Here is a 27676-nt window from a genome sequence, read left to right on the forward strand (position 1 = left end):
AAATCGAAAAAGTAAAAAGTCGACACATCGAAAAATCCAGAAGTCAAAAATGGAAAAGTCGAAGAACAGAAATATTGAAAAATCCCAAAACTGAAATATCGAAAAACTGAAAAATGAAAGAAAAGCTGACGAATCGAAAAATTGAAAAATCAAAAATCTGCAAAATCGTAAGATCGAAAAATTGAATAATAAGTAAAATGAAAAATCCTAAAACTGAAAAGTCGAAAAACTGAGAAATTAAAAAATTGAAAAATTGAGAAATCGAAAAATCAAAAAAGTGAAGTTGAAAAATCGAAACCTGAAAAAATAGAAAAATTGAAAAACCAAAAAACTTGAAAAATCAATTAATTGAAAAATCGACAAATAAAGAGTTTATAAAAGTCAAAAATTGAAAAATCGAAATATTTGAAAATCGTAAAATTGAAGAGAAAAACTGAAAACCGAGAAATTGAAAAATTCAGAAATTAAAAATCAAATATTAAATAGGAGTAAACTGAAAAGTCCCCAAACTAAAATTTCGAAAAACTGAGAATTCGAAAGTTGAAACAGCAAGAAATTATGGTCGAAGCCGGTTAGGATGTGTATCGGGTCACGGATCGTGGCTTATAAATCAAATCGTTTCCGAACGCTTATTAGAGTCGACATTGGCCTGAGTGCGCTTTGGTCTGTAGATCAAACAAGTTCTCAGACGACGAACTGTAATTCGTGTGACCTGAATTAGAGTGATTACATTTTCTCTAGTTTATTTTATTCCTAGTTAGAAACGAACACTGTTGCCAACATAAGCCGAGGAGTCCTCAACCGTCATTTAATTTAAACTATGACGCTTCTCTATGTTCTTGGCTTGAACTTTTGTGTTTTAAATTACATAAATACATGCTCAAAAATAATTCAACTTTACACTAAATTTTATTACATATGTATTTTTTATGTGCGGACACACACGACGCATTTTTATTTTCGTAAGGACAGTGTTCGCATTTGTACCATTTGGCTTCACTCCCATCCAAATGTCGGTTATTCATATGACGCTTCAAATACTCAGGACGTTTGGCCTTGTATGGACAATGTTCACACTGATATGATTTGATATCCACATGAATCTTTCCATGTCTTTTTAATTTGGCTTTAGTGTTAGTTTCATATGAACAATTCGCACATTCAAACCGTTCTGGTTTTTCCGAATGATGAATCCGAACGTGCCTCTTTAAATTTCTGCGAAGTTTAGCTTTAAAAGGACACTCGTCGCATTCGTGCCACTTAACTTCGTTTTCATTCAAATGTAGACCCAACACGTGCATTTTTAACTGCGTGATCCGTTTAGTTTTGAACGCACAATTTTCACACGCGTACCAATTTATTTTTTCTTGGTCTTGATGTTTCGCAACTACGTGTAACTTTAAAGAGTTTTTATGCTTGGTTTTGAATGGACACTGATTGCATTCGCACCATTTAACGTATTCTTCGTCCAAGTGAAAGCTATTTATGTGGCTTTTTAAAGACGTCTTCGCTCTGGTTTTGAAATGACACTGGTCGCACTTGTACCATTTTTCGTCTTGGTTATCTAAATGATTTTCGAGTTTACTTTTGTAGGAACACACTTTGTCAATTTGATTGGAATCTCTAGTATATGGTGACGTCTCCAGAAGCCACTTCAACGACAGATTTGTTTCGAAGTCGCATTTTTCGCGAACGCTGAAATCTTCTTTTGATTCTTTTTTAACGCTATGATATTTATTAATGTGTTGTTTGAACTCAATCGTTAGTTCGGTTTTAAAATCACAGTCTTTACAATAATACGTTTCAATTTCGGCCTCTGAGCACGTAAATCGTTCCAGGGGGGCGCGGTGTCGTCTCACGTGGTTCACCATAAAGAAAAACGAAGTTGTAAAATAGGGGCACAGTTTACAGTTGTGGACGTTTTTCCAGGAAGATCTCCCTTGGTGACTGCTCCGGAATATTGCAATGTTGACATTTTGGTTGTCTGAAAAAGTTTTATGGCACGTACTAACCCCACATTTTTGCTATAACATAACCTCAAAAATTGAAAACTGAGCAACGTTGCCAAGACAATCATAAAAAAAGTCATGATGTGAAATTCAAACTAGCGCAATTTGAAATTTTATTTCAAACATAATTATATACATACAACTTAATACAATCACACATCAACTAAATTTAGCTTCCAATTCGATTCAAATGGGTGCAATTTATATGACGTCTTAATTCACCCTTGCGTTTCGCCTTATATGGACAATTTTCGCACTGATACGATTTGAAATCCGAATGGACCTTTACATGATTTTTTAAATTAGATTTGGTTTTACCCTTGTACGAACAATCTCCACACTCGTACCACTCCACTTCATCATCATCCAAATGTTGCACAATTACATGTTTTTTCAAATTTTTTGAGTGCTTAGTTTTGAATGGGCAATGTTCACATTCGTACCACCTTACCTCTTCTTCGCTCAAGTGTTTCATAATTATATGTTTTCTTAGATCTGCCTTCAGCTTAGTTTTATGTGAACACTCTTTACATTGGTGCCATTTAACGTCTCGTTCGTTGGGGTGTAATCGACTTATGTGGATTTTTAAACTACTTTTCAATTTAGTTTTAAACGGGCATTGTTCGCACTTGTGCCATTTAGCATTTTCTTCATCTAAATGGACACAATTTATGTGGTTTCTTAAGCTAGTATTATGTGCACTTTTAAATGGACACTTGTCACACGCATACCGTTTCTTTCTGACATAAATCACACGTCGACGATTTAAATTCATCCCCCTGCATTCATAAGTGTGCCGAAGCAGCTTTAGCGAGAAATTTGTTCCGAAGCCGCAATTTTCGCAAACGTAATTTTGTATGCTGAAGTCCCCACTTGATAAATCGTCCCTAGATTCTCTATTGAGGCCGTGATATTTAATAAAGTGTTGTTTGAACACAACCATTAATTCCGTTTGAAAATAGCAGTCTCTGCAGTAATAAACTTCAATTTTGGAGTTAGAACATGTAAATTTTTCCCTAGATCGGTGTCGTCTCACGTGGTTATTTAGAAGAAAAAGTGACGTTGTAAAATAAGGGCATTGTGTGCAGTTGTGAACATTTTTCTTTGAAGATTCCAACTCCAATGTTGACATTTTGGTTCCCTAAAACCGTTTTATTGCAATTTTGGTTAATTTATTTAAATTTTGTTGAAATTGTCACCTGTAATATGTATATGACCGATTGGAATGTTTTTAGTAGGTTATGAAAGCACAAAACAATTAAAATAAATGAAAAATAGACCAGTGTTGCCAGATTTCTCGTGATGAATATCGTAAGATCTGTCGGAACATTTCGGTACATTCCGTAAACAATTTTAAATTTATTTTTGCCTTTTTATATTAATATTCTTTTCATAACATGAAATTTAAAATATGTTTAAAATGGAAAATTTGTATAAAGAAAAAACGATTTTGCAATTAGGCTCCGGCCCACAACATACCTTCAGCACAGAATAATCATTTCTCGTATTCTTTTGACATATTAATTTTAATATTCGAGATAATTATTATATTATGCAAACACAATTTAGACACTGTAAAGCAAACGAGACTTATCAAGCCCGTCTATTAGTTTATTCGCCTAAATGTATTATTAATATATTTTTAAACGCTCTGTATTTTTGCTCGGTAAAAATGATAAATGCTAAGTTATATAATAAATGCTCAGTTAAAAAATAAATTCTCAGTAAAAATAATATATGCTTGGTGAAATAATAGCTGCTTAGTTAAATTAATAACTGTTCGGTTAAATAAGGAATGCTTAGTAAGAACCCTACGTGCTAAATATAAAAATTGGTCGAAGGTTATTTCGACAGATCAAAAATCAAAAAATCAAAATATCTGAAAATTGAAAATCCAGAAATTGAAAAGTTCTCAATATTCAAATCCTGAAAAATTGAGTATTGAAAACTTGAAAAATTGAGAAATCCAAGCATCAAAAAATAGTAAAATTGAAAAATGTAAAATTTAAAAATCCAAAAATTGAGAAATAAAAGAAAAGAAAAATCGAAAATTTAAAAATTCGGAATATTGAAAAATTAAAATATCGAAAAATTGAAGAATTGGGAAATCGAAACACCAAAAAAATAAAATTCAAAAATCAAAAAATTGAACATTCGAAAAACCAAAAAGTCGAAAAATCGAAACATCGGAATGTTCAAAAACTGAAACATCGAGAAATCAAAACATCAACAGTAGAGGAGTCAAAAAATCAAAAAATTAAGAAATCAAATTAGACCAAAATTGAAAAATCGAAAAGTTAATAATTGAAAAATTGAAATATTTTAAATGAAAAAAAATCGGTACACCGAAAAATTGAAAAATCTACAAATCGAGAAATTGAACATCGAAAAATTAAACAATTTAAAAATCGAAGAATTGGAAAACCAAAAAATCTAAACCGAGAACTTGAAAAATCGAATAATCGAGAAATCGAAACATCAAAAAATGGAAAAATTGAAGAACCGAAACATTGCAAAATCCCAGAACTGAAATACTGAAAAACTGAAAAATGGAAGGAAAATTGAAAAATCGAAAAAGTGAAAAAATTCAAAACTGAAATCTTGAAAAACTGAAAAATGGAAAGAAAATTGAAGAATCGGAAAAGTGAAAAAATCCAAAACAGAAACATTGAAAAATTCAGAAATGGAAAAATTGAAAAATCACAATTGAAGAAAGAATTGAAAAATCGAGAAATAGAGAAATGGGAAAATCAAAAAATCATTTAATCGAAAAATTGAGAAATCAAAAATTTAGAAACGTCAAAAATTGAACACTGAAAAATAAAAAAAAATCAAAATCGTAAAACTGAAACATCGGAAAATTGATACCTCGTTTAGCGAGTCCCCTGAACTTCAAAAGTTGACAACAAGATTTTGTTGTCTGCACATATAAAAAAAAACAGGCCAAAATGTAGCCCCGCCCACCCGCCCTGTCTCAATTGTAATGATTTTTTATTGCAAAAATCCTTATTTCTCTACAGAAAATTAAAAACATGTTTTTGAGTATCGTGTTGTCCAAAGAATACGATGTATATTAAGAAAAAAGTAAAACCAAAGATTAAGCCCCGCCCCGATCTCAATTCTCGACTGTGATGAATTTTTCATTCGTTGTCTGATCAAAGGGCGGAGCTTAATTGCAAAATCCATATTTACCACAATTTACCATTTTAAACATGTTTTAAGCTTCTTGTTCTGAAAAGACGACTACGTGTATCAAGAAAAAGGGGCAAAATATAAGCCCCGCCCACCCACCCTCTCTCAATTGTGATTATCTTTTTTTTTCATCGTCGAGAGCCTGGGCGGAATTTAATTGCAAAATCTTCATTATTTCTCTACAAGAAATTACCTTTGAGTATCGTGTTATTCGAAGAATACTATGTATATTAAGAAAAAATTAAAGCCGAAGATTAAGCTGCACCCATACCTGCCCTGATCTAAATAGCAATGAAGTTTTTATTCGTTGGCAAAATTTACCATTTTAAATGTGTTTTAAGTTTCTAAGAATAAAATAATTATCACAATTGAGACAGGGTGGGTGGGCGGGGCTTATACATTGCCTTTCTTTTCTTAATATACATAACCATCTTTTCATAACATGAATCTTAAAATATGTTTAAAATGGCAAATTATTATAGTCGCAAAATCCATATTTCTTTGCAAAAATGTAGCATTTTAAGCAGAAGACTGTTTTCTCATACCATGGCTAATTCATCAATTAGATGATTTATTAAAAAGTTTTCGAAAAATTTTGATCACAATATATGCTGACGCATTAATAAGAAGCAAAAAGAAAATAATCCTCGTAATGAGAATCTGAGATGCTCAGTTTTGCATCATTTTATTATCATAATAACTGTCGTAAAGTTGGTACCTCTAATTTTAGGACTCGGGATGTTGTACAGAGATTTGTTGCCGATGTGGCAACCATGGCGAAGTTACTAAACGACAATACGGCCGAAGATTCTAATAAGATAATAAAGTTGTCATTAAATAACAGTTTTAAGGGTGATCATGAGAATGAAGAGAGGGTGGGTGGGCGGGGCTATTGCTTGCTTATAAAAGACTCTGTAAGGAAAAATTTAACTTAGCCCCACCCACCCACCCGTTCCCACTTCCTTTTTCTTCTGAAATAAGAAATAAATCTTATAGCAAATAATACAACGGAAAAAAAGTTACGATTTGAGCTTTTTTTACATTTTTACAGCCTAGATTCTATTAGTTCCCAACCTATTCCCACTCTCCAGAGGAATAAATAATTAATCCCGCCCACCCACCCGCCTCCATTTCAGTGATTAATTTTATCTGCTCCGAATGAAAAGTGTAACTCATACTGAAGAGGAACAAAATTTGTCGTTGGAATGAGAAGAGGGCGGGTGGGTGGGGCTAATACTTGCTAAGATATGATTGTTTTCAGTAAATGATATGTCCTCTAATAAAAAAATAATTGGTGGGCGGGGCTACTATTTGTTTATAAGACTCCGTTGAAAAGCTAATATTTTAGCCCCGCCCACCCACCCGTTCTCTCATTTGTTTCTTCTGAAGTACGAAATAATTCTTATAGCAAATAGTACAACAAAAAAAGTTACTATTTGAGCTTTTTTTCTTTTTTACAGCCTAGATTCTATTAGTTCTCATCCCATTCCCACTCTCCAGAGGAACAAATAATTAACCCCGCCCACCCACCCCACCTCCATTTCAGTGAACAATTTTATAACTGCATTTTATTGTTCTACAAAATTGTAAAAAGTTTTTAACGTTTTTATTAATGAATATACAATAATAAAATAAAATTACGACAAAAAAACGGCAATAACGAAAATTAATTTCCTACGAGGAGATAAAATTGCAAAAGAATTTTTATTATATACAATATAATTTTGTTGATCACAATCGAGTTTCTCCAGTGTGGTTTTTATCGAAAATTTCATTTGGTTGCCTATTTAACACCCGTAGCATCCAAATGCCGCTTATTCATATGCCGCTTGAAAGTGTCACTGCGTTTCGTCTTATATGGACACCATCCACAGCGATACAATTTCACATCCAAATGGACCTTTACATGCACTTTTAAATCGTGTTTTCGTTTACTTTTATACGAACAGTTCATACACTCATACCACACCGGTTTTTAGAATGAATTCGAATCACGTGCATCTTCAAATTCTTCGGAAGCTTAGTTTTGAACGGGCAATTGTCACATTCGTACCACTTAATTTTTTCTTCGTCGACATGTTTCAACATCACGTGTATGCTTAAACTTCGCTTATCCTTGGTTTTGAACGAACACTCCTGGCACCGGTGCCAATTGACCTCTCGGTCATCCAGATGCCGAAAAATCACGTGATTCTTTAAACTCGACGCCCGTTTAGTTTTGAACGGACACTGTTTGCATTCGTACCACTTAGCGTCTTCTGCGTTCACGTGGAAGCTGTTTACGTGCCTTCTTAAATTGCCTTTGATTTTAGTTTTAAATCGACATTGTTCACAGTTGTGCCATTCGGCGTCCTGTTCGTCCAAGTGGCTACAATTTATGTGGATTTTTAAGCCTGCTTTGCGTGCACTTTTAAATGGACACTTGTCGCACTCAAATGGTTGATTCGTCACACTTTGGAGATTTTGGTTCTTTCTTGTGCATTCGGAAGTGTGCTGAAGCCACTTTAGTGAGAAATTTGTTCGAAAGTCGCAATTTTCGCAAACGTAATTTTGTATACTGAAGTCCCCACCCACTGGGGCATCGGTAGATTCTTTCTTAGGGCCGTGATATTCAAAAAAGTGTTGTTTGAACACAACCATTAATTCCGCTTGAAAATGGCAGTCTCTACAGTAATAAACTTCAATTTTGGACGTCGAACAGGTAAATTTTTCCGGAGATCGGTGTCGCCTCACGTGGTTCATCATAAGTAAAAGCGACGTTGTAAAATATGGGCATTGTTTACAATTGTGGACGTTCTTCCACGAGGAGCTTTCACGGGTTATGGAAGCTTGCGAAAATTCCAAAGTTGACATTTGGGCCACTTAAAACGGTTATATCACACTAGGAGAAAAAGTGACACTTTGCTTACCCAAACCCGTTGGGGTAACCAGATAAAACTCAAAACAATTAAGATTTATTAGAAATTTTTGTACATAACCTTAAATTCGTAACCACCAATCACACAACAGTATCCATAAATGTCACGTTCAAGTGTTCCCGCCAAAACCAAAAAAATTAAAAATTGACTAATTCAACCCTTTTTTTTTTTATTTTTCAAATTATCTAATATATCACCACCAGGCGAGGGAAGTTCTTTTGGAATAACGTTCGACCAATTTTTTACAAGCATCACATTTATTAAATAAATTAAAACATAAATTAATACTACAACACCTCTCTCTACACGTGTTTTTTTTTGTGTTTATAGAAACACGTAGGACTCTTAGTTTTGTAAGGACACTGTTCACATTTATACCACCTAGCCTCTTTTCCATCGGCGTGGCAGATGTTCATGTGGGTTTTTAAAGTATCGCCCATTTTGGCTGTATATGGGCAAAATTTGCACTGATACAACTTGGTATCTAAATGGTGGTTAGTTATGTGTAATTTCAAACAACCCTTCCTTTTATTTTTATACGAACAATTGGCACATTTAAACCACTCGGGGTTTTGTGAATGTGTAACGTTTACGTGCTCCTTTAAAGCCGGTTTAAATTTAGTTGTGAAAGGACACTCATCACATTGGTACCATTTACCATCTTCCTCGTTCAAGTGACAATTACGTATGTGTTGTTTTAAACTAGATTTTAGTCTCGTTTTAAAAAGACATTTTTCGCACTTGTGCCATTTACACACTTTTTCACCTAAATGGACCAGTTTCGTGTGGTTTTTTAAAGTTCTTACGTATCTACTTTTATACGGACACTGGTCACAGTTGTGCCATTTAACCAAATGGCGGTTGTTTATATGTTCGTTTAAGCGCCGATTCGATTTACCTGCGTATGGACAATAGTTGCATTGATGCAACGTGACGTCTGAATGCCGGCTTTTTATGTGTCGCTTTAAGTTGCATTCTTTTTCATTTTTATATGAACAATCGGCACATTCATACCATTTCGGGTTTCCTGAATCTACTAAGTGACGATTACGTATGTGTGGTTTTAAACTAGACTTCAATCTGGTTTTAAACTGACATTTGTCACACTTGTACCACTCACCTTCTTGTTCGTCTAAATGCGCCAGTTTCATGTGGTTTTTTAAAGTTCTCAAGTATCTATTTTTATACGGACACTGTTCGCAGTTGTACCATTTAACCAAATCACGTTCGTTTTTTAGATTTGTTTTTTTCGGTTTTAGTGAATGTTTAGCGTTCACGTGCTTCTCTAACGAGGACTTATATTTAGTTTTAAACGGACACTCTTCGCATTCGTACCACTTGTCTAAATGTTTCTTTATGTGACGTTTTAAACACAACGGCTGCATAGTTTTGTACGGGCAATTTTCACATTCGTACCATTTCACTTTTTCTTCGTCTACGTGGTGATAGGTTAGATGATTTTTTAAATTCATAGCCCGTTTAGATTTGTATGGGCACTTTTCGCATTCGTACCACTTAATTTTGTCTGCGTCTAGATGTTTCGCAATCACGTGATTCTTTAAATACCTTTCGTATCTAGTTCTAAAGGGACACTCTTCGCATTCGTACCATTTAATATCGTCTTCGTTCGGGTGCATGTAGTAGATGTGTTTTTTTAAGTTACGTTTTATTCTAGCTTTGAATGGACATTTTTCACACTCGTACCATTCACCATCGTCATCGGCTAAGTGGTTGCTATTAACGTGGATTTTAAAAGCTGCCTTCCACCTACTTTTATACGGACACTTGTCACATGCATACCGCTTGTCTAAATGTCGATTTGCGATATGGTGTTTTAAGTTGGAGTCGAGTTTGGCTTTGTAGGGACATTCTGTACAGTAATACCAACGTATTTCGTCTTGCACGCATGCTAAATTATGCTGAAGACACTTCAATGAAAAATTCGTTTCGAAGGCGCATTTTTCGCAAACGTAGTTTTGGATGCAGGAATTTTCTCCACGTTCACTTTTAATTCCGTGATGGGTGTTAAAGTGTTGTTTGAACACAATCGTTAATTCTGTCTTAAAGTCGCAATCTTTACAATAATATAATTCAATTTTGGCGTTTGAGCACGTAAATTTTTCCAAAGATGAACGGTGTCGTCGCACGTGGTTCGTCATAAGAAAAAACGATGTTGTAAAATACGGACACAGGTTACAAGTGTGCACGTTTCTCCATGAAGATTTTCCACCGAGCGTGAAAGCTTTGCAGTACTCCAAAATCGACATTGCGGTGGCCTGAAACCGTTTCATCACACTAGGCAAGAAAACTGGCTTTTCTTACTCAAAGAACTCAAGCAGAGCGTAAACTCATAGGCACATAACCTAAAAATTCCTCGACTTTTCGTTAGAATAGTCTTTGCTATGTCGATGTGGGAACCAGTTTCGTATTGTTTAGTGGCACCTTCAGGGACAACGAGTTAAAGGATGCGTCGTAACGCGTCTGGAACGAATTCACTCATTTGACTCATTTCACGTAAATATTGTGTAGGGTTTTTCACCGAAGAGGTTGGTAGAAAATTGTTTGACGTTTAATAGCTGACATTTATCGAAATCAATATTGATTGGGTATCGGGAAGATATTAATGTTATTTTTTTTTATAATTTAGTGTTTTTTCAAACACCGCTTCCACCTCTGAAAACAATGTCACAGTATATCACAAACCACCACAAACTCTCTACAAGCATTGTTTTGTGGGTTGGTACTACTGACTAGGTGTTAGAATTCAAATTTGACAGATTAGGTTTCTCACTTGAACTTTTCTGTTTTAAATTGTATAAATACATGCTCAAAAATAATTCAACTTAACACTAACTTTTATTACACATGAATTTTTTTGTGTGCGGACACACACGACGCATTTTTATTTTCGTAAGGACAGTGTTCGCATTTGTACCATTTGGCTTCACTCCCATCCAAATGTCGGTTATTCATATGACGCTTCAAATACTCAGGGCATTTCGCCTTGTATGGACAATGTTCACACTGATATGATTTAACATCCACATGAACCTTTCCATGTCTTTTTAATTTAGCTTTAGTGTTAGTTTCATATGAACAATTTGCACATTCAAACCGTTCTGGTTTTTCCGAATGGTGAATCCGAACGTGCCTCTTTAAATTTCTGCGAAGTTTAGCTTTGAAAGGACACTCTTCGCATTCGTGCCACTTAACTTCCTTTTCATCCAAATGTAGACCCAACACGTGCATTTTTAACTGCGTTATCCGTTTGGTTTTGAACGCACAATTTTCACACGCGTACCACTTTATTTTTTCTTGGTTTTGATGTTTCGCAACTACGTGTAACTTTAAAGAGTTTTTATGCTTAGTTTTGAATGGACACTGATTGCATTCGTACCATTTAACGTATTCTTCGTCCAAATGAAAGCTATTTATGTGGCTTTTTAAAGACGTCTTCGCTCTGGTTTTGAAATGACACTGGTCGCACTTGTACCATTTTTCTTCTTGGTTATCTAAATGATTTTCGAGTTTACTTTTGTAGGAACACACTTTGTCAATTTGATTGGAATCTCTAGTATATGGTGACGTCTCCAGAAGCCACTTCAACGACAGATTTGTTTCAAAGTCGCATTTTTCGCGAACGCTGAAATCTCTTGATTCTTTTTTAACGCTATGATATTTATTAATGTGTTGTTTGAACTCAATCGTTAGTTCGGTTTTAAAATCGCAGTCTTTACAATAATACGTTTCAATTTCGGCCTCTGAGCACGTAAATCGTTCCAGGGGGGCGCGGTGTCGTCTCACGTGGTTCACCATCAAGAAAAACGAAGTTGTAAAATAGGGGCACAGTTTACAGTTGTGGACGTTTTTCCAGGAAGATCTCCCTTGGGCTGTAACTGCTTCGGAATATTGCAATGTTGACATTTTGGTTGTCTAAAAAAGTTTTATGACACGTACTAACCCCACATTTTTGCAACAACATAACCTCAAAAATTGATCACTGGGCAACGTTGCCAAAACAATCATAAAAAAAGTCGATGTGAAATTCAAACTAGCGCAATTTGAAATTTTATTTCAAACATAATTATATACATACAACTTAATACAATCACACATCAACTAAATTTAGCTTCCAATTTGATTCAAATGGGAGATATTTATATGACGTCTTAATTCACCCTTGCGTTTCGCCTTATATGGACAATTTTCGCACTGATACGATTTGAAATCCGAATGGACCTTTACATGTTTTTTTAAATTATATTTGGTTTTACCCCTGTACGAGCAATCTCCACACTCGTACCACTGCACTTCGTCATCATCCAAATGTTGCACAATTACATGTTTTTTCAAATTTTTTGAGTGTTTAGTTTTGAATGGGCAATGTTCACATTCGTACCACCTTACCTCTTCGTCGCTCAAGTGTGTCATAATTATATGTTTTCTTAGATCTGCCTTCACCTTAGTTTTATATAAACACTCTTTACACTGGTGCCATTTAACGTCTCGTTCGTTGGGGTGTAATCGACTTATGTGGATTTTTAAACTACTTTTCAATTTAGTTTTAAACGGGCATTGTTCACACTTGTGCCATTTAGCATTTTCTTCATCTAAATGGACACAATTTATGTGGTTTCTTAAGCTAGTATTATGTGCACTTTTAAATGGACACTTATCACACGCATACCGTTTCTTTGTGACATAAATCACACGTCGACGATTTAAATTCATCCCCCTGCATTCATAAGTGTGCCGAAGCAGCTTTAGCGAGAAATTTGTTCGGAAGCCGCAATTTTCGCAAACGTAATTTTGTATGCTGAAGTCTCCACTTGATAAATCGTCTCTAGATTCTCTCTTGAGGCCGTGATATTTAATAAAGTGTTGTTTGAACACAACCATTAATTCCGTTTGAAAATAGCAGTCTTTACAGTAATAAACTTCAATTTTGGAGTTAGAACATGTAAATTTTTCCCTAGATCGGTGTCGTCTCACGTGGTTATTTAGAAGAAAAAGTGACGTTGTAAAATAAGGGCATTGTGTGCAGTTGTGAACATTTTTCTTTGAAGATTCCAACTCCAATGTTGACATTTTGGTTCCCTAAAACCGTTTTATTACACCTGAAAACCAGTTCAATTTTGGTTATTTAATTTAAATTTTGTTGAAATTATCACCTGTGATACATCTGACAGATTTGAATGTTTTTTGTAGGTTATGAAACCATAGAATCACAAAACAAGTAAAATAAATGAAACAATTGACCAGTGTTGCCAAATTCCTCGTGATGAATTAAATTTATTTTTGCCTTTTTATTTTAAAATTCTTTTCATAACATGAAATTTAAAATATGTTTAAAATGGAAAATTTGTATAAGGAAATAACGATTTTGCAATTAAGCTCCGAAAATCCATATTTCTTTGCAAAAATACCATTTTAACTATGTTTGAAGTTTTTTGTTGTGAAAAGATGGCTATGTATGTTAAGAAAAAGAAGGCAAAATATAAGCCCCACCCACCCGCCCTCTCTCAATTCTGACGATTTTTTTATTCGCCGTAAGCCGAGGGGCGGAGCTTAATTGTAAAATGTGTTCTTAAGTAATCGTGTTATACGAAGAAAATGAAATGCATTAATTAAAAAAGAAAACCAAGAGAGAAACCCCACCCATCCGTCTCGATCTCAATCGTGATGAATTTTTCATTTGTTGTCACACTGACGGGGCGGAGACTAATTGCAAAATCGATACTGGCCTACAAAAATTTACAATTTTAAACATGATTTACCTTTCTTGTTGTGTAAGGGTAAAATGTAAGCCCTTGTAGCTATAATACCTAATCTGTTTTTGAGACAAATATCAATAAATCTAGTAGATTTAAAAGCTACAGTGCAGAAAAGGATGACAGCTCTTTAAAATATGCGGATTTCGGTGAACAGGTGATTATATGGCTTAATATTAGTGGACCTCATTATCTCTATGAAAATTTGATTTTCGTAGAATTAGTGCTGTCAACCAGAAAAAATGTCCCAGCTACTTCAGGGGATTTTCCTTCAGGTTGGCAGCACTGCAGACCACCCCAATTTGATTGGTTGAAAAGTCAACGTCGATGACAACGTAACTACAGCATATCAAATTAATCACTGAAATGGTGGCGGGGCGGGTGGGCGGGGTTAACTGTTTGTTCTTTTGTAGAGTGAGAAGTGTATTAATAAGAAGTAAAAAAAGCTCTCATCGTAATTTTTTCTGTTGTACTTCTTGCTATAAGATTTATTTCTTATTTCAAAAGAAGAAAAATGAGAGAACGGGTGGGTGGGCGGGGCTAACTGTAACTTTTTCCTACAGTCTTTTATAAGCAAGCGATAGGCCCGCCCACCCACCCTCTCCTCATTCTGGTAATCGCCCTTAAAACTTTGGAATCTTCGGCCCAATTGTCGTCTAGTAACTTCGCCATGGTTGCCACATGACAGATACCAAATTTACGATAGCTATTATGATAATAAAATGATGTAAAACTGAAGATATTAAATTCTTATTACGAACATTATTTTCTTTTTGCTTCTTATCAATGCACCAGTTGTTATCAAATGTAATCAAAATTTTTCGAAAACTTTTTAATAACTCAACTGATTAATGAATTTTATGTAATGAAAGTGTTACCTAACGTTTTTCACCGGCGATGTTGGTGGAATACAGTGACAAATGTTAGGTTACCGCGAAGATATGAATGATTTTTAATGCGCAGTGTTTTTATTATTTATTTATTTGAAACATGTAAGATAAAAAAATAAACATTACATTCTCTTTTATTCACAATCTTACACAAATGCTAAAAAATATTTTTAAAAATAAGATCAATTTTTAATTTCATTATGGAGATTGTTCACACTTCAACCATATAGTTTCACTTTCACTTTCATGTTCCACATGACGGAAATTCACATGACTCTTTAAATCACCACTGCGTCTCGCCTTATACGGACAATACTCGCACTGATACGATTTGATCTCCAAATGCACCCTCACGTGATGTTTTAAATTACTTTTCGTTTTACTTTTGTACGAACAGTCTTCACATTTATGCCACTCGATTTTTTCTTCATCTAGATGTCTAACAGTCACGTGTAGCTTCAAAGACGTTTTATATTTGGCTCTGAAAGGACACTCAGTGCATTCGTACCATTTAACATCTTCGTCGTTCAAGTGTAACGTTTTAATGTGCCTTGTTAAACTGCCTTTCGCTTTGGTCTTGAAAGGACATTTAACACACTCGTGCCATTTAACATCTTGTTCGTCCATGTGCATTTGATTTATGTGGTTTCTTAAACTCGAGTTATATTTACTCCGAAATGGACACTTGTTGCATGCATAGCGCTTGTTCAAATTGTGATTTCTTACATGACGGGTTAAATTACGTTTGAATTTAGCTTTGTAGGGGCATTCCGTACAGTAATACCAACGCATTTCGTCATTTTGAAGATTTTTTTTCCGTGTTGTACATGCTGAAGTGTGTTGAAGCCACTTCAGCGAGAGATTTGTTTCGAAGCCGCATTTCTCGCAAACGTAATTTTGTATGGTGAAGTCGTCACTCGATAAATCGTCTCTAGGTTTTCTTTTAGGGTCGTAATGTTTATTAATGTGTAGTTTGAACAGAATCGTCAGTTCCGTTCTAAAATTGCAGACTTTACAATAGTACACTTCAATTAAGCCCTTTGAGCACGTAAATTTTTCTAAGGAAGTTGACATTTTGGTGACCTAAAAGCGTTTTATTACATTGCGGCTACCTGGGGACAGTTAAAACTGGAAGACATCGTCTGCGGTACTTGGTTTAGGATATAGGATCTTATGACACTTCGAAATGAGTCAGTTCTTAACCTAAAATTTTTACGTCAAAAATGACACTTCGTTTTTGCTCACGGCATCTGGCAACGTCGCGAATGGTCATTAACCAATCATAAAAAAGTCATGAGGTCAAATTCAAACTAGCACAATTTGAAATTTTATTTCAAATATAATTATATAAATACAACTTAATACAATCACACATCAACTAAATCCGACACGTGTTTTTTTTTGTGTGTATAAAAACATGATTTATTTTTACTTTTGTAAGGACACTGCCCGCATTCGTACCATTTAGCTTCAATCCCATTCAAATGGCAGCTATTTATATGACGCCTTAAATCACCCTTGCGTTTCGCCTTATATCGACAATCTTCGCATTGATACGATTTGCAATCCAAATGGACCTTTAGATGGTTTTTTAAATTAGCTTTGGTTTTACCTTTGTATGAACAATCCCCACATTCGTACCACTTCACTTCTTCTTCATCCAAATGTTGCACAATTACGTGTTTTTTTAAATTATACGAGTGTTTAGTTTTGAATGGGCAATGTTCGCATTCATACCACCTTATGTCTTCTTCATTCACATGTTTCCTAATAATATGTGCGTTTAAGTCTGACTTCGCCTTAGTTTTATATAAACACTCTTTACATTGGTGCCATTTAACGTCTCGTTCGTTCAAGTGTAAGCGATTTATGTGCCCTTTTAAACTTCTTTTGAATTTAGTTTTAAATGGGCATTGTTCGCACTCGTACCATTCAGCATTTTGTTCATCCAAATGGACACAATTTATGTGGATTCTTAAGCCTTCGTTACGTGCACTTTTAAATGGACACTTATCACAAGCATACCGTTTCTCTCTGATATAACTCACACGTTGAAGATTTCGTTTTTTTTCTGTGCATTCAAAAGTGTGTCGAAGCAACTTTAGCGAGAAATTCGTTCGAAAGTCGCAATTTTCGCAAACGTAATTTTGTACAGTGAAGTCCCCACTTGATAAATCGTCTCTAGATTCTCTCTTGAGGCCGTGATATTGAAAAAAGTGTTGTTTGAACACAACCATTAATTCCGTTTGAAAACGGCAGTCTCTGCAGTAATAAACTTCAATTTTGGAGTTAGAACATGTAAATTTTTCCAGAGATCGGTGTCGTCTCACGTGGTTCATCATAAGAAATAGTGACGTTGTAAAATAAGAGCATTGAGTGCAGTTGTGGACATTTTGGTTCCCTAAAACCGTTTTATTACACCAGAGAAGCAGATGCAATTTTGGTTACTTAATTTAAAGCTTGTTGGAACGGTTAAAATTGGAAATTGTCACCTGTATCGCATCTAACAGATTGGAATCTTTGTAGGTTAGAAAACCATAGAAGCACACAATATTGAATAAGTGATGGGTGTACAATAAAAGTATATTAGCAATTTTTTGAATGAAAACTCAATTGTTTATGTTTTTTTTTAAGTATACAATGAGTTACGTCAAAAACTGACGGAAATTGTAGATGGGATTTAACAAAAATTAAACAATTTTTAAGTATAACTGGTTGCATAACCAAGATGATCCTGATCACAGTAGAGACCTATTCATGAATTTCCTACCAACATGAAACAACTAAAGTTAAAAGTACCTGAAGGGACCAACGTTTTGAGGTTATGTGTATACAACGTGAACTGTTTATATTTTAATCTACAGGTTCGTAATACAAGATTCGTTTTTATAATAATCTTTTAACGTAACAATACGACACGAATTTCAGACTAGACGAATTGGTAACTTTGCAATATTCCGAATCCGTCACCGCCCCCCAAGAAGCCCTCTCTGGTCAACGTCCATGACTGTAAAATTTGCCCATACGTTACAACGTCGTTTTTCCTGATGATGAACCACATACGCCGTCATCAGTCGCCTTTGGTACCTTTTAACTGCGTAAACCCCCTTGATTCTTACCATTGCAAACACTGCAGTTTTCAAACTGAACTAACGCTGCTTTTCAAGCAACACATTAAAGAACACCATGGAATTAAACACGAAAACGACGATTTAATTGTACAACACAATAATCAAAAATACGTTTGTGGAAAGTGCGGATTTGAGACGCATTTTTTGCTTAAATGTTTATGTCACATTCAAGAGTGTCAACAGTCTAAAGAACAACCAAATTCGAAAAGGAATATTAACGCACGACATGTAGACGACCTTGACGCCAAATGGTACAAATGTAAAAAGTGCTCGTTTAGATGTAAACGCAACTCAGATTTGTTGGGACACGTGAACCTTTGTCATTTGAACGTAGAGAACGACAAGTGGAACGAATGCCAACAGGGTCCGGACAGGACTAGAGATTGTTCGAACTTAAGGAGTGACGTGAGAAGCCAGCATTCGAATGGAAAATGTATCACGTGGTATCAGTGCAATGAGTGTCCAGTTAAAACAATAGACAAGAAGCTTTTGCAGAAACACGTGAAAGCACGACATTCCAACGAACATAAAGGCATTAAATGCTACAATTGTGAAAAATGCCAATTCAAAACCAAATACCGGAACGTTTTAAATAGACACATTAATTCGCGGCATTTGGACAAAAGCGAAATAGAGTGGCACCCCTGCAGTGAGTGTCCGTACAAGTCCAAAGACAAAGACGGTTTGAAAAAACACATTAACGCACGGCATCTGGACGACCAAGACGCGAAGTGGTATGAATGTAAACAGTGTCCTTACAAGGCTAGAGATTGTTCGTCGCTAACGAAACACTTGAAATCCCAGCATTTGGAACGACATGACATAAAATGGTATCATTGTGAAAAGTGCCAATACAAAGCCAAACACCCCTACTGTTTAAAGAAACATATAAATCGGCGGCATTTAGACATGAATGAAATCAAGTGGCACCACTGCACTCAGTGTCCGTACAAGTCCAAAGACAAAGACGGTTTGAAAAGACACATTAACGCACGGCATCTGGACGACCAAGACGCGAAGTGGTACGAATGTACACAGTGTCCATTCAAGACTAGAGATTGTTCGACCGTAAAGAAGCACATGAAATTCGAGCATTTGGAAGGATATGGTGTTAAATGGTATGATTGTGAAAAGTGCCAATTCAGAACCAAATACCCCCAGTCTTTAAGGATTCATATAAATCGCTGGCATTTGGACAAGAATGAAATTAAGTGGTACCACTGCAGTGAGTGTGCGTTCAGGAGCAAAAACAAAAGCGGTTTGAAAAGTCACATTAACGCACGGCATCTGAGCGACCAGGACGCGAAATGGTACGAATGCACACACTGTTCACACAAAACTAAGAATCTTTCAAATTTAAACCACCACATAAAAACGCAGCACTTGAATGTGAACGGTGACCATCTAATAGACAAAAATCGAGTTTGATGTGTCGTGTCCATACGTGTTATTATCGGTGGCCAAGCATGGACACTAACAAAATTATTTATTTGGGTGTAGGCCCCTTTCCTTGGAAATGGATAGCTAAATTGCAATCAGGGAGAGGTAATAAGTAAGATGTGGAATTCATTTAAAAAATGTATTAAGTATAAATTTAACAGAATTAATAGTTAAAATTGTAAGTCCCAGACAAAGGTTAAATATAATTGCATTCTTAAGACTACGAAACCGAAAATCGATATTTGACGCGTCCGCTAAATAATAATGATCTCTACTTGATAATACAAATCTAAAATAATTACTCTTCACTTCAATTATTTAGATATATGGCAATCAACAGTTGCTACAAAAGGGCCAAATATCTACGTCTCGTTAAAGTTATTTAAAACGAAAACGCTACTCGAAATATCCTTAAATAATCTTTTCCTATCTCTGATCAATAAAATATTAGTACAAAACTTAAATTAAATGTCAGTGATTAATTGCAAGTCTGGCGTTAAATAGGTAGGACATGGACGTATTAGGTCCACTCTACGAATGGTACTTTTTACAAGGATCATCCCCTATTACCCTAAGTTACAATAATAAAATTTGGGATGATTAGAATCTATACAAACGAATTAAAAATATGATAATAATAATAAAAAAAAAACTATTGTAATATTAAGAAAAGAAGTTTCCGGACCTTAAAACAACAGTAAATATGAAAATACTGTAACGATTTTTAAATCTAAGCGCGCTCGGTGAGCAAGGTCGCGGAAGAGTGGGATCGGTTTTTACGGGCGGCGAGAAAAAGAGGAGGTGAAGAGCGTTTTTTGAGCGAATTGAATTGCTGTGAAAATCGAGATTTTGGCAAAATAAGGAACCAAGAACAGCTAGGTGAGTCCCTATTTGGCCTAGAATATTTAAATAGAAGGAGGAACTAGGTTCTTTGTACGGGTGCCGTCGATTCGTGGTTGGTTGCCGTCTCCGTCGTCACTGTCCCATATTCGTCGATTCGTGGTTGGTTACCGTCTCCGTCGTCACTGTCCCATATTCGTCGATTCGTGGTTGGTTGCCGTCTCCATCGTTGCTGTCCCATACTATGGTAACATCTCCTAGGGGAGCTTTGAACATAAGAGGATCGCTCCGAAGTGCTTCACCAGGAAAGAGCTTACGTAAATTTGCGGAAAGTACTTAGCATGTAAGATCGTAGAGGTGGTACCATTTCGCGAAGGGCGTTTGTTAATATAAAGTTACTGAAAATTAGTTTGTTGTCCGTTCGTCCCTTTCCTTGTTGGGTTAACTACCCAGCTGGCGCCCAAAGGACCCCCCAATATATAAAAAAAGGCCGGAGAATATCAAAATCGCCACAATACTAATTTAAGATTACTACCTGATTATTCATAGGAAAATTTAAAAAACAAAAATTTTAAAAATCCAAGAATTGAACAACAAAAAAATCTAAGCCTGAAAACTCAGAAAATTGAATGATCGAGAACAAAAAATCTAAAATTTAAAAATTCGACAAATTGAAAAATCATGGAACTGAAAAATCGAAAAGTCGAGATAGTGAGAAATCTAAAAGCCTAAAACTTTAAAAACTGAAAAATTAAAATATCAAAAAATTTAAAAACCGAGAAAACACAATATCAAAAATTTGAAAAATTGAAGAAACGAAATATTGCAAAATTCCAAAGGTGAAATATTGAAAAACCTAAAAATGGAAGGAAAATTAAAGAATCGAAACAGTGAAAAAATCCCAAACTGAAACATTGAAAAATTGAGAAATGGAGAAATGGGAAAATCAAAAAAATTGGTCTAACGAGTTTAGACAGTACTTCCCTCGCTATCGGAAACGTGACGACTGCATGCCTATTATGTTTTTTTTCACATTAGATTTCAAAGTATTCGCTTTTGTAGTTCCTGATTAAATCAATCAAATAAATTTGCGCATTCATTAAATTTTTTGAGTCACCCTGTATATCCGAATCCAAAAAATATGAATAGAATGATAAATTACAAGAAGAGACTCATCATATTTTGTACATTTTAAATAGGATTATACGGCAAACTTTTGAGCTGACATCATCAATTTTTTGGAGGGGATAAGTGAATATATTGTGATTAATACGGTCCTGGTTTAATAACAAAAAAGTATTGTTCGTCTATAAAACAAGCTCGTCTTAGACAAAGTATTCGTAAAAAAATATGTCGTAAAAAAATGTACGTATGCTGGTCCCGATTGCGATTATGGTTTAAATATTTTTTAGAAAATCCTGTCATGGATGTAGAAACATTTGTGACAGCCAAAGAGGTTTTTTTGAAAAAATTATCTTTGAATTTAGACCAAATTGAAATAGACATTAGCAACAAGCACATTTGGGCAAAAGAAAGAGAAATTAGGGTTACGGCTTCAAATTTTTGACGTATTTACAAACTTAGACAGACTACAACAACAGCTAACACTGTGGAGTCTGTGTTGTACAATACATTTAGAGGTAATAGTCGTACATACTATGGACAACAAAGTGAGGAAAAAGCTGTCAAGTGTTTTGAAATAAATAAAAATATAAAAATTGAACGGTGTGAATTATTTCAAAACGATTTCCTTACTTGGCTGCTAGTCCAGACAGGGTTCTAGAGGATAGAAGTGCATTAGTCGAAATTAAATGTCCTTCAAAATCGCAAGATTTGTCTCCCGAAGAAGCGGTTAGAAAAAAATAATCAAATTTTGTACATTGACAGACAGAGAATTGAAAGTAAAAAAAAATCATGATTACTACTTTCAAGTCCAGGGACAAATGTTTGTTACGGGTATTTCACAAGTTTATTTTGTTATATGGACACCCAATGGAATAAATATAGAAAAAATTTATAAAGACGAAGAAATATATGTAAAAAGATGGCAGATAAACTTGGCAGATTTTACTTTGGCGCATTATTGCCCGAAATAATTGATTCAAGAAGAAAGAGAAACCTGCCTTTGCGAGAGATTTTTTTAAAATAAATAAAATTTGTTTCTATTTTTTTATGTACTTTAATAATATAATTTATTAGGAGTACATTTTTCATCACCAAGACTTGCATATTTTTATTATAAATATATTTTGAAAATGATCTCTCGGCAAATGAAAACATATACGAGCACTTTTTTCGAGTAAACAATGAAGGGAGAAGTTACAGGGCGTAGGGCTTTTTTAAAACACCTCCTTTCTGGGATAAGTAGCTACTTATACGTGTTAAACAAAAGCTGTATTTTATATATTTTTTATTATTATTATAAATATGTTTTTTAGTTTTATTAATTAACAAAGTAAAATATATATTAACAATAATATTACAATGAATTTTTAGTAATCATGTGTATTGAATTCAGGATCCTGAGTGGAGTAAAAATATTATAGTTCCCCAGTTTTAATTCGTTTTTATGATAGTACCTCATTGCGTAAAAGTTAATTTCCTTAACAATAGATTACTACGGCCGGTCCTGGCGGCTTGTTATAAAACTGAGTTCCTTGCCATAAATTAGAAAAATCAGCTGAGAACGCCAACAATCAGCTTATGGCAGAGCGATCTAGACGCGAAGTGGTATGAATGTAAACAGTGTCCATTCAAGAATAAATATTCTTCGACCCTAAAGAAGCACATGAAATCCGAGCATTTGGAAGGATATGATGTCAAATGGTATGATTGTGAAAAGTGCCAATTCAAAACCAAATACCCCCCTTCTTTAAAGAATCATATGAATTGCTGGCATTTGGACGAGGGCGAAATAGAGTGGCACCAATGCACTTTGTGTCCTCACAAGAATAGACTGAAACAGGGTTTGAAAAGGCACATTAACGCACGGCATTTGGACGAGCAGGAAGTGAAATGGTACAAATGCACACATTGTCGATACAAAACTAAGAATCCTTCAAATTTAAAGCGCCACATAAAAAATCATCATTTGAATGCGAACAGTAAACATTTAATAGCAGACAAAAATCGAGTTTGACGCCACTTGTGAAGTTTAAACAAAATTTTTTGTGAATAATAATTAAACGGCAAGAAGCTGTATAACGTGTTGCATAATCTTTATCCGTCACTAATTTACTACCAACATTAAGCACCCAAAGTACCAATATTTTGAGGTTACGTTTTGACAATTTGATTTCAGAGTTATTTTTATATTAAAAATTGAGAAGACGACACATTACAAAACGAAAGCTTAAAAAATCGAAAAATTGAAGAACGGAAAAATTAAAAAATAGAAGCAGCTCAAAATCCAAAAAGCGAAACATCGGCAAATTAGAAATTAAAAAATTTGAAAAATTGAAGAATCGCAAAACCAAAACGTCAAAATTTTTTTAAATGGAAAAATGGAGAACTAAGAACTAAAAAAATCGAAACATAGAAATGTTAAAAAATTGAGAAATAAAAAAATTTTCGAAATCTAAAAATCGAAACACAAAAACGAAAGCTTGAAAAATGTAGAGTTCAAAAAAATCCAAAAATTGAGGAACTGAAAGATCGAGAGAAATCACCAAAATTTAAAAAAAAAAACAAAAAATCAAGAAGGCGAAAAACTGAGAAATTGGAAAATTGAAAAATCGAGAAATCGAAATTTAAAAAATAGAAGCAGCCCAAACGCTAAAACGCGGCAAATTAGGAGCAAAAAAATTGAAAAATTTAAAATTAAAAAAAAACGAATTAGATTGAAAAATTGACGAATCGAAAAATCGAAATGTCAAAAAATTAAAGAACGGACAAATTAAAAATTTTTAAAATTGTGACATTGAAAAATAGGAAATCAAAAATATTGAAAAATCGAAAATCAAAACATTTGCAAAATCGAGCAATTGAAAAATCACAAAAACTAGAGTTTGAAAATGTAGAATTTAAAATATCGAATAATTGAAGAACTAAAAGATCGAAAAATTAAAGAAATTAAAAAAAGAAAATTCGAGAAATTGATCCAAATTTTAATTGTTGAAAAATTGAAAAAGGGAGAAGGCGAAAGGTCGAAAAACCGAGAAATCGAAATGTTAAAATATGTAAAAAACTGAAAAACTGGAAAATTAGTAATTAAAAAAGTTGAAAAATATAAAATTTAAAAAAATCGAAAAACCGAATTAGATTAAAAAATTCGAAAAATGGAAAAATGGAAATGTCAAAAAATTAAGAAATCGGATAAATAAAATAAAAAATTGAAAAAAAAATTAAATTGCAACCGTTTTTCCGGAATCGACCGTTGAAATATCGAGATTTTTAGAAATTCTCAAAAATTCGCATTTCGTAGCGATTCTTTCGAAAATGTTGCTCCGTGACCGTCAAAACCCTATATTTTTGGAATCAGCACGTCGAGATCTACGTCCCTGAATTTTTTCAGAATTTTTAGAAAACTTTTTTAAAAGTGAAATTTTTCCAATGGTCTCCCCTTCTTCACATTTCGGCCAAATTTTGACATTTTCGAAACTCAACTAAACACATTTTTTTGTAAAGTTCGAACTGTAGAACTCAGTTCCGGGTTCGTTTCTTTGATAACTGCAACCGATTTTCCGAAATGGACTTAAAAATCGGAAAGCTGAAAAGTCGAAAGATCAGAAAAACTAAAGCTTGAAATGTGTAGAATTTAAAAATTCGAAAAACGGAGAAATTTGGAAATCGAAAAATTGAAAAATTGGGAAATTGAAAAATCGACAAATCGAAACATACAAAGTTTAAAAAATAGAAGCAGCGCAAAAGCGAAAAATTGGAAAATTAAAAATTAAAACTGTTGAAAAATGTTAAATTAAAAAAATCCAAAATACGAATTAGATTAAAAAATTGAAGAATCGGAAAATGTCAAAAAATTATGAAACCGGGAAATAAGAAAAAATCAAAATTGAAACATTGAAAAATCGGAAATCAAAAATTTTAAAAATCGAAGAATGAAAAACGAAGAAATCGAAAATTCGAAACGTTGAAATTGAAAAATCATAAAGTTAAAAAATCGAAAAATTAAACAACCGCAAAACTGAAATATCGGAAAATTGAAAAATAGATAAGTCGAAAAATCGACAAATATAAGTAAAAAAAATCGCGAGAACAAAAAACAAAAATAAAAAAAATTCAAAGTTTGATTTTTCATCCAAATATCCGGATGTTAACAGTTTAAATAACATATTATTAGTTTTGTAAAATTTGGACATGACGTCATCTCATACGATATTCCTAAAAATTGTCAAAATTCGACAACATTCGATCTGGTAATTTAGAGAGATAAACGGAAACGAGAAACTTAATTTTTTGAGCTCTAAGGGTCACGAAGCATAAAAAAACAGAAGAATAGTCATTAGCCTCAAGACCTCGAATTGAAGCTTAAAATGACAATTGACCTGTATAAGGTGTTGCCTAATCTTGACCTATTCATGAATTTACTACCAACATGAAACAACTAAAGTTAAAAGTACCTGAAGGGACCAACGTTTTGAGGTTATGTCTAAACAATGTGAATTGTTTATATTTTAATCTACAGGTTCGTAATACAAGATTCGTTTTTATAATAATCTTTTAACGTAACAATACGACACGAATTTCAGACTAGACGAATTGGTAACTTTGCAATATTCCGAATCCGTCACCGCCCCCATGGAGTCCACTCTGGTCAACGTACATGGCTGTAAAATTTGCCCATACGTTACAACGTCGTTTTTTCTGATGATGAACCACATTCGCCGTCATCAGTCGCCTTTGGTACCTTTTAACTGCGAAAACCCCCTTGATTCTTACCATTGCAAACACTGCAGTTTTCAAACGGAACTAACGCTGCTTTTCAAGCAACACACTAGAGAACATCATGGAATTAAACACGAAAACGACGATTTAATTGTGCAACACAAAAATCAAAAATACGTTTGTGTAAAGTGCGGATTTGAGACGCATTTTTTGCTTAAATGTTTATGTCACATTCGAGAGTGTCAACAGTCTAAAGAACAACCAAATTCGAAACGGCATATTAACGCACGACATGTAGACGACGCTGACGCCAAATGGTACAAATGTAAACAGTACTCATTTAGATGTAAACAGTGCTCATTTAGATGTAAACACAACTCATCTTTGACTCGACACGTGAACCTTTGTCATTTGGACGAAGAGAACGACAAGTGGAACAAATGCCAACAGGGTCCGGACAAGACTAGAGATTGTTCGAACTTAAGGAGTGACGTAAGAAGCCAGCATTCGGATGAGAAAAGTATCACGTGGTATCAGTGCAATGAGTGTCCAGTTAAAACAAGAGACAAGAGGGTTTTGCAGAAACACGTGAAAGCGCGACATTCCAATGGACACGGGGACATTAAATGGTACAATTGTGAAAAATGCCAATTCAAAACCAAATACCGATCTGGTTTAAATAGACACATGAATACGCTACATTTGGACGAAAGCGAAATAGAGTGGCACCACTGCACTCAGTGTCCTTACAAGTGCAAAGTGAAAGGCAGTTTGCAAAGACACATTAACACACAGCATCTGGACGACCAGGACGCGAAATGGTACGAATGTAAACAGTGCTCTTTTAGATATAAAAACCACAAATCCTTGAGGAGACATGTTAACCGTTGTCATTTGGACGAAAAGGACGGCATGTGGTATGAATGTCAACAGTGTCCATTTAAGACTAGAGATTGGTCGATCCTAACGAACCACGTGAAATTCGTGCATTTCGATGGATGGTATGATTGTGAAAAGTGCCAATTCAAAACCAAATACCCTCGTTCTTTAAAGGAGCATATTAACGCACGGCACCTGAACGATCGGGACGTGAAATGGTACCCATGCACATATTGTGCACACAAAACTAAGAATAGTTCGAATTTAAAAAACCACATAAAAAGGCACCACTTGAAAGCGAAAATTGACCATTTAATAGCAGACAAAAATCGGGTTTGATACTACATGTGAAGTGTAAACAAAGTGTATGCAGACTTTTAGACTTTTTGGAACGAAGTTCCTTACGGCAGGCTTGGAGGAGATAGGGATTTTGCTACGCGACCGAACTGAAACAAATGTGATCCTAAAACCGTAAGAAAAACTCCGTGGAAAAAATTCCGTGGAATAAAACCGTTAAATGCGACGTGCGCAGGCGCGACCAGAGGTTTTGTGCGAGCCGCACTTCAGACGGCGGCCGCCTTACAAGTGTAGGTAAGCAGAGAAAAAATGTTGTGCCTCGGTGGGATTCGAACCCACGTCCCTTTGCTCTCAGGGCAGGTATGCTTACCACTACACCACGAAACGACTTATTTATTCTCTGCTTACCGACGTGTTATTGTGCCGCCAGACAAGGTTGAAGGTCCACACACGTGCAGCTGCCTTACA

General features: G+C 34.7%; 7 protein-coding genes and 2 long non-coding RNA genes across 11 annotated transcripts; 2 read left to right on the forward strand and 7 right to left on the reverse strand.

Annotated features, from left to right (window-relative positions):
- Positions 1-902: 902 nt before the first annotated feature.
- Positions 903-1871, reverse strand: LOC135140359 (zinc finger protein 335-like). Its single transcript, XM_064070853.1, has one exon. It carries the CDS (start codon positions 1869-1871, stop codon positions 903-905), a length of 969 nt encoding a protein of 322 aa, XP_063926923.1.
- A 222-nt stretch (positions 1872-2093) lies between these two features.
- Positions 2094-3285, reverse strand: LOC135140500 (uncharacterized). The gene is made up of 2 exons (XR_010282257.1): positions 3209-3285; positions 2094-3150 (listed from the first exon to the last, which is right to left on the reverse strand). It is a non-coding gene; the product is annotated as an uncharacterized LOC135140500 (long non-coding RNA).
- Positions 3286-6843: 3558 nt separating this feature from the next.
- LOC135140483 (zinc finger Y-chromosomal protein 1-like) lies at positions 6844-8179 on the reverse strand. Its single transcript, XM_064071057.1, has 2 exons — positions 8111-8179; positions 6844-8062 (listed from the first exon to the last, which is right to left on the reverse strand). Exon 2 carries the CDS (start codon positions 8052-8054, stop codon positions 7152-7154), a length of 903 nt encoding a protein of 300 aa, XP_063927127.1. The 5' UTR covers positions 8055-8062; positions 8111-8179; the 3' UTR covers positions 6844-7151.
- A 178-nt stretch (positions 8180-8357) lies between these two features.
- LOC135140402 (zinc finger protein 729-like) lies at positions 8358-10618 on the reverse strand. Its single transcript, XM_064070931.1, has 2 exons — positions 10442-10618; positions 8358-10395 (listed from the first exon to the last, which is right to left on the reverse strand). The coding sequence occupies exon 2, from the start codon at positions 10384-10386 to the stop codon at positions 8422-8424; it is 1965 nt and encodes a 654-aa protein (XP_063927001.1). The 5' UTR covers positions 10387-10395; positions 10442-10618; the 3' UTR covers positions 8358-8421.
- A 360-nt stretch (positions 10619-10978) lies between these two features.
- On the reverse strand, positions 10979-12043 carry LOC135140360 (zinc finger Y-chromosomal protein-like). The gene has a single exon (XM_064070854.1). It carries the CDS (start codon positions 12041-12043, stop codon positions 10979-10981), a length of 1065 nt encoding a protein of 354 aa, XP_063926924.1.
- A 116-nt stretch (positions 12044-12159) lies between these two features.
- On the reverse strand, positions 12160-13342 carry LOC135140541 (uncharacterized). The gene is made up of 2 exons (XR_010282261.1): positions 13291-13342; positions 12160-13236 (listed from the first exon to the last, which is right to left on the reverse strand). It is a non-coding gene; the product is annotated as an uncharacterized LOC135140541 (long non-coding RNA).
- A 1636-nt stretch (positions 13343-14978) lies between these two features.
- LOC135140361 (zinc finger protein 626-like) lies at positions 14979-15854 on the reverse strand. Its single transcript, XM_064070855.1, has one exon. It carries the CDS (start codon positions 15852-15854, stop codon positions 14979-14981), a length of 876 nt encoding a protein of 291 aa, XP_063926925.1.
- A 1724-nt stretch (positions 15855-17578) lies between these two features.
- LOC135140529 (zinc finger protein 711-like) lies at positions 17579-21914 on the forward strand. 3 transcript variants are annotated; one of them, XR_010282260.1, is made up of 3 exons: positions 17579-17644; positions 17709-20230; positions 20278-21914. XR_010282260.1 is itself a non-coding variant. In XM_064071119.1 (3 exons), exons 2-3 carry the CDS (start codon positions 17828-17830, stop codon positions 19337-19339), a joined length of 1395 nt encoding a protein of 464 aa, XP_063927189.1. In that variant the 5' UTR covers positions 17579-17644; positions 17709-17827; the 3' UTR covers positions 19340-21914. The 3 variants fall into 3 exon arrangements, 2 of the variants coding, with proteins under 2 accessions (XP_063927189.1, XP_063927188.1); XM_064071119.1 differs by having other exon boundaries at positions 17709-18139; positions 18257-21914; XM_064071118.1 differs by having other exon boundaries at positions 17709-21914.
- A 3846-nt stretch (positions 21915-25760) lies between these two features.
- Positions 25761-27397, forward strand: LOC135140530 (zinc finger protein 711-like). The gene is made up of 3 exons (XM_064071120.1): positions 25761-25832; positions 25897-26326; positions 26465-27397. Exons 2-3 carry the CDS (start codon positions 25946-25948, stop codon positions 27248-27250), a joined length of 1167 nt encoding a protein of 388 aa, XP_063927190.1. The 5' UTR covers positions 25761-25832; positions 25897-25945; the 3' UTR covers positions 27251-27397.
- Positions 27398-27676: the final 279 nt, after the last annotated feature.

Source organism: Zophobas morio, unplaced genomic scaffold (assembly GCF_036711695.1).
Source record: "Zophobas morio isolate AGI-343-1 ecotype UQ-CSIRO unplaced genomic scaffold, CSIRO_AGI_Zmor_V1 ptg000040l, whole genome shotgun sequence".
NCBI lineage: Eukaryota > Metazoa > Arthropoda > Insecta > Coleoptera > Tenebrionidae > Zophobas > Zophobas morio.

Bases quoted from the DNA above. Each gene is read 5' to 3' on its own strand.
- LOC135140359 (XM_064070853.1), bottom strand. From the start codon at position 1,871: ATGGTGAACCACGTGAGACGACACCGCGCCCCCCTGGAACGATTTACG.
- LOC135140483 (XM_064071057.1), bottom strand. From the start codon at position 8,054: ATGTCAACTTTGGAATTTTCGCAAGCTTCCATAACCCGTGAAAGCTCC.
- LOC135140402 (XM_064070931.1), bottom strand. From the start codon at position 10,386: ATGTCGATTTTGGAGTACTGCAAAGCTTTCACGCTCGGTGGAAAATCT.
- LOC135140360 (XM_064070854.1), bottom strand. From the start codon at position 12,043: ATGTCAACATTGCAATATTCCGAAGCAGTTACAGCCCAAGGGAGATCT.
- LOC135140361 (XM_064070855.1), bottom strand. From the start codon at position 15,854: ATGTCAACTTCCTTAGAAAAATTTACGTGCTCAAAGGGCTTAATTGAA.
- LOC135140529 (XM_064071118.1), top strand. From the start codon at position 17,828: ATGATGAACCACATACGCCGTCATCAGTCGCCTTTGGTACCTTTTAAC.
- LOC135140530 (XM_064071120.1), top strand. From the start codon at position 25,946: ATGGAGTCCACTCTGGTCAACGTACATGGCTGTAAAATTTGCCCATAC. The intron at 26,327-26,464 runs GTAGACGACGCT...GAGAACGACAAG, and splicing joins GGCATATTAACGCACGACAT to TGGAACAAATGCCAACAGGG.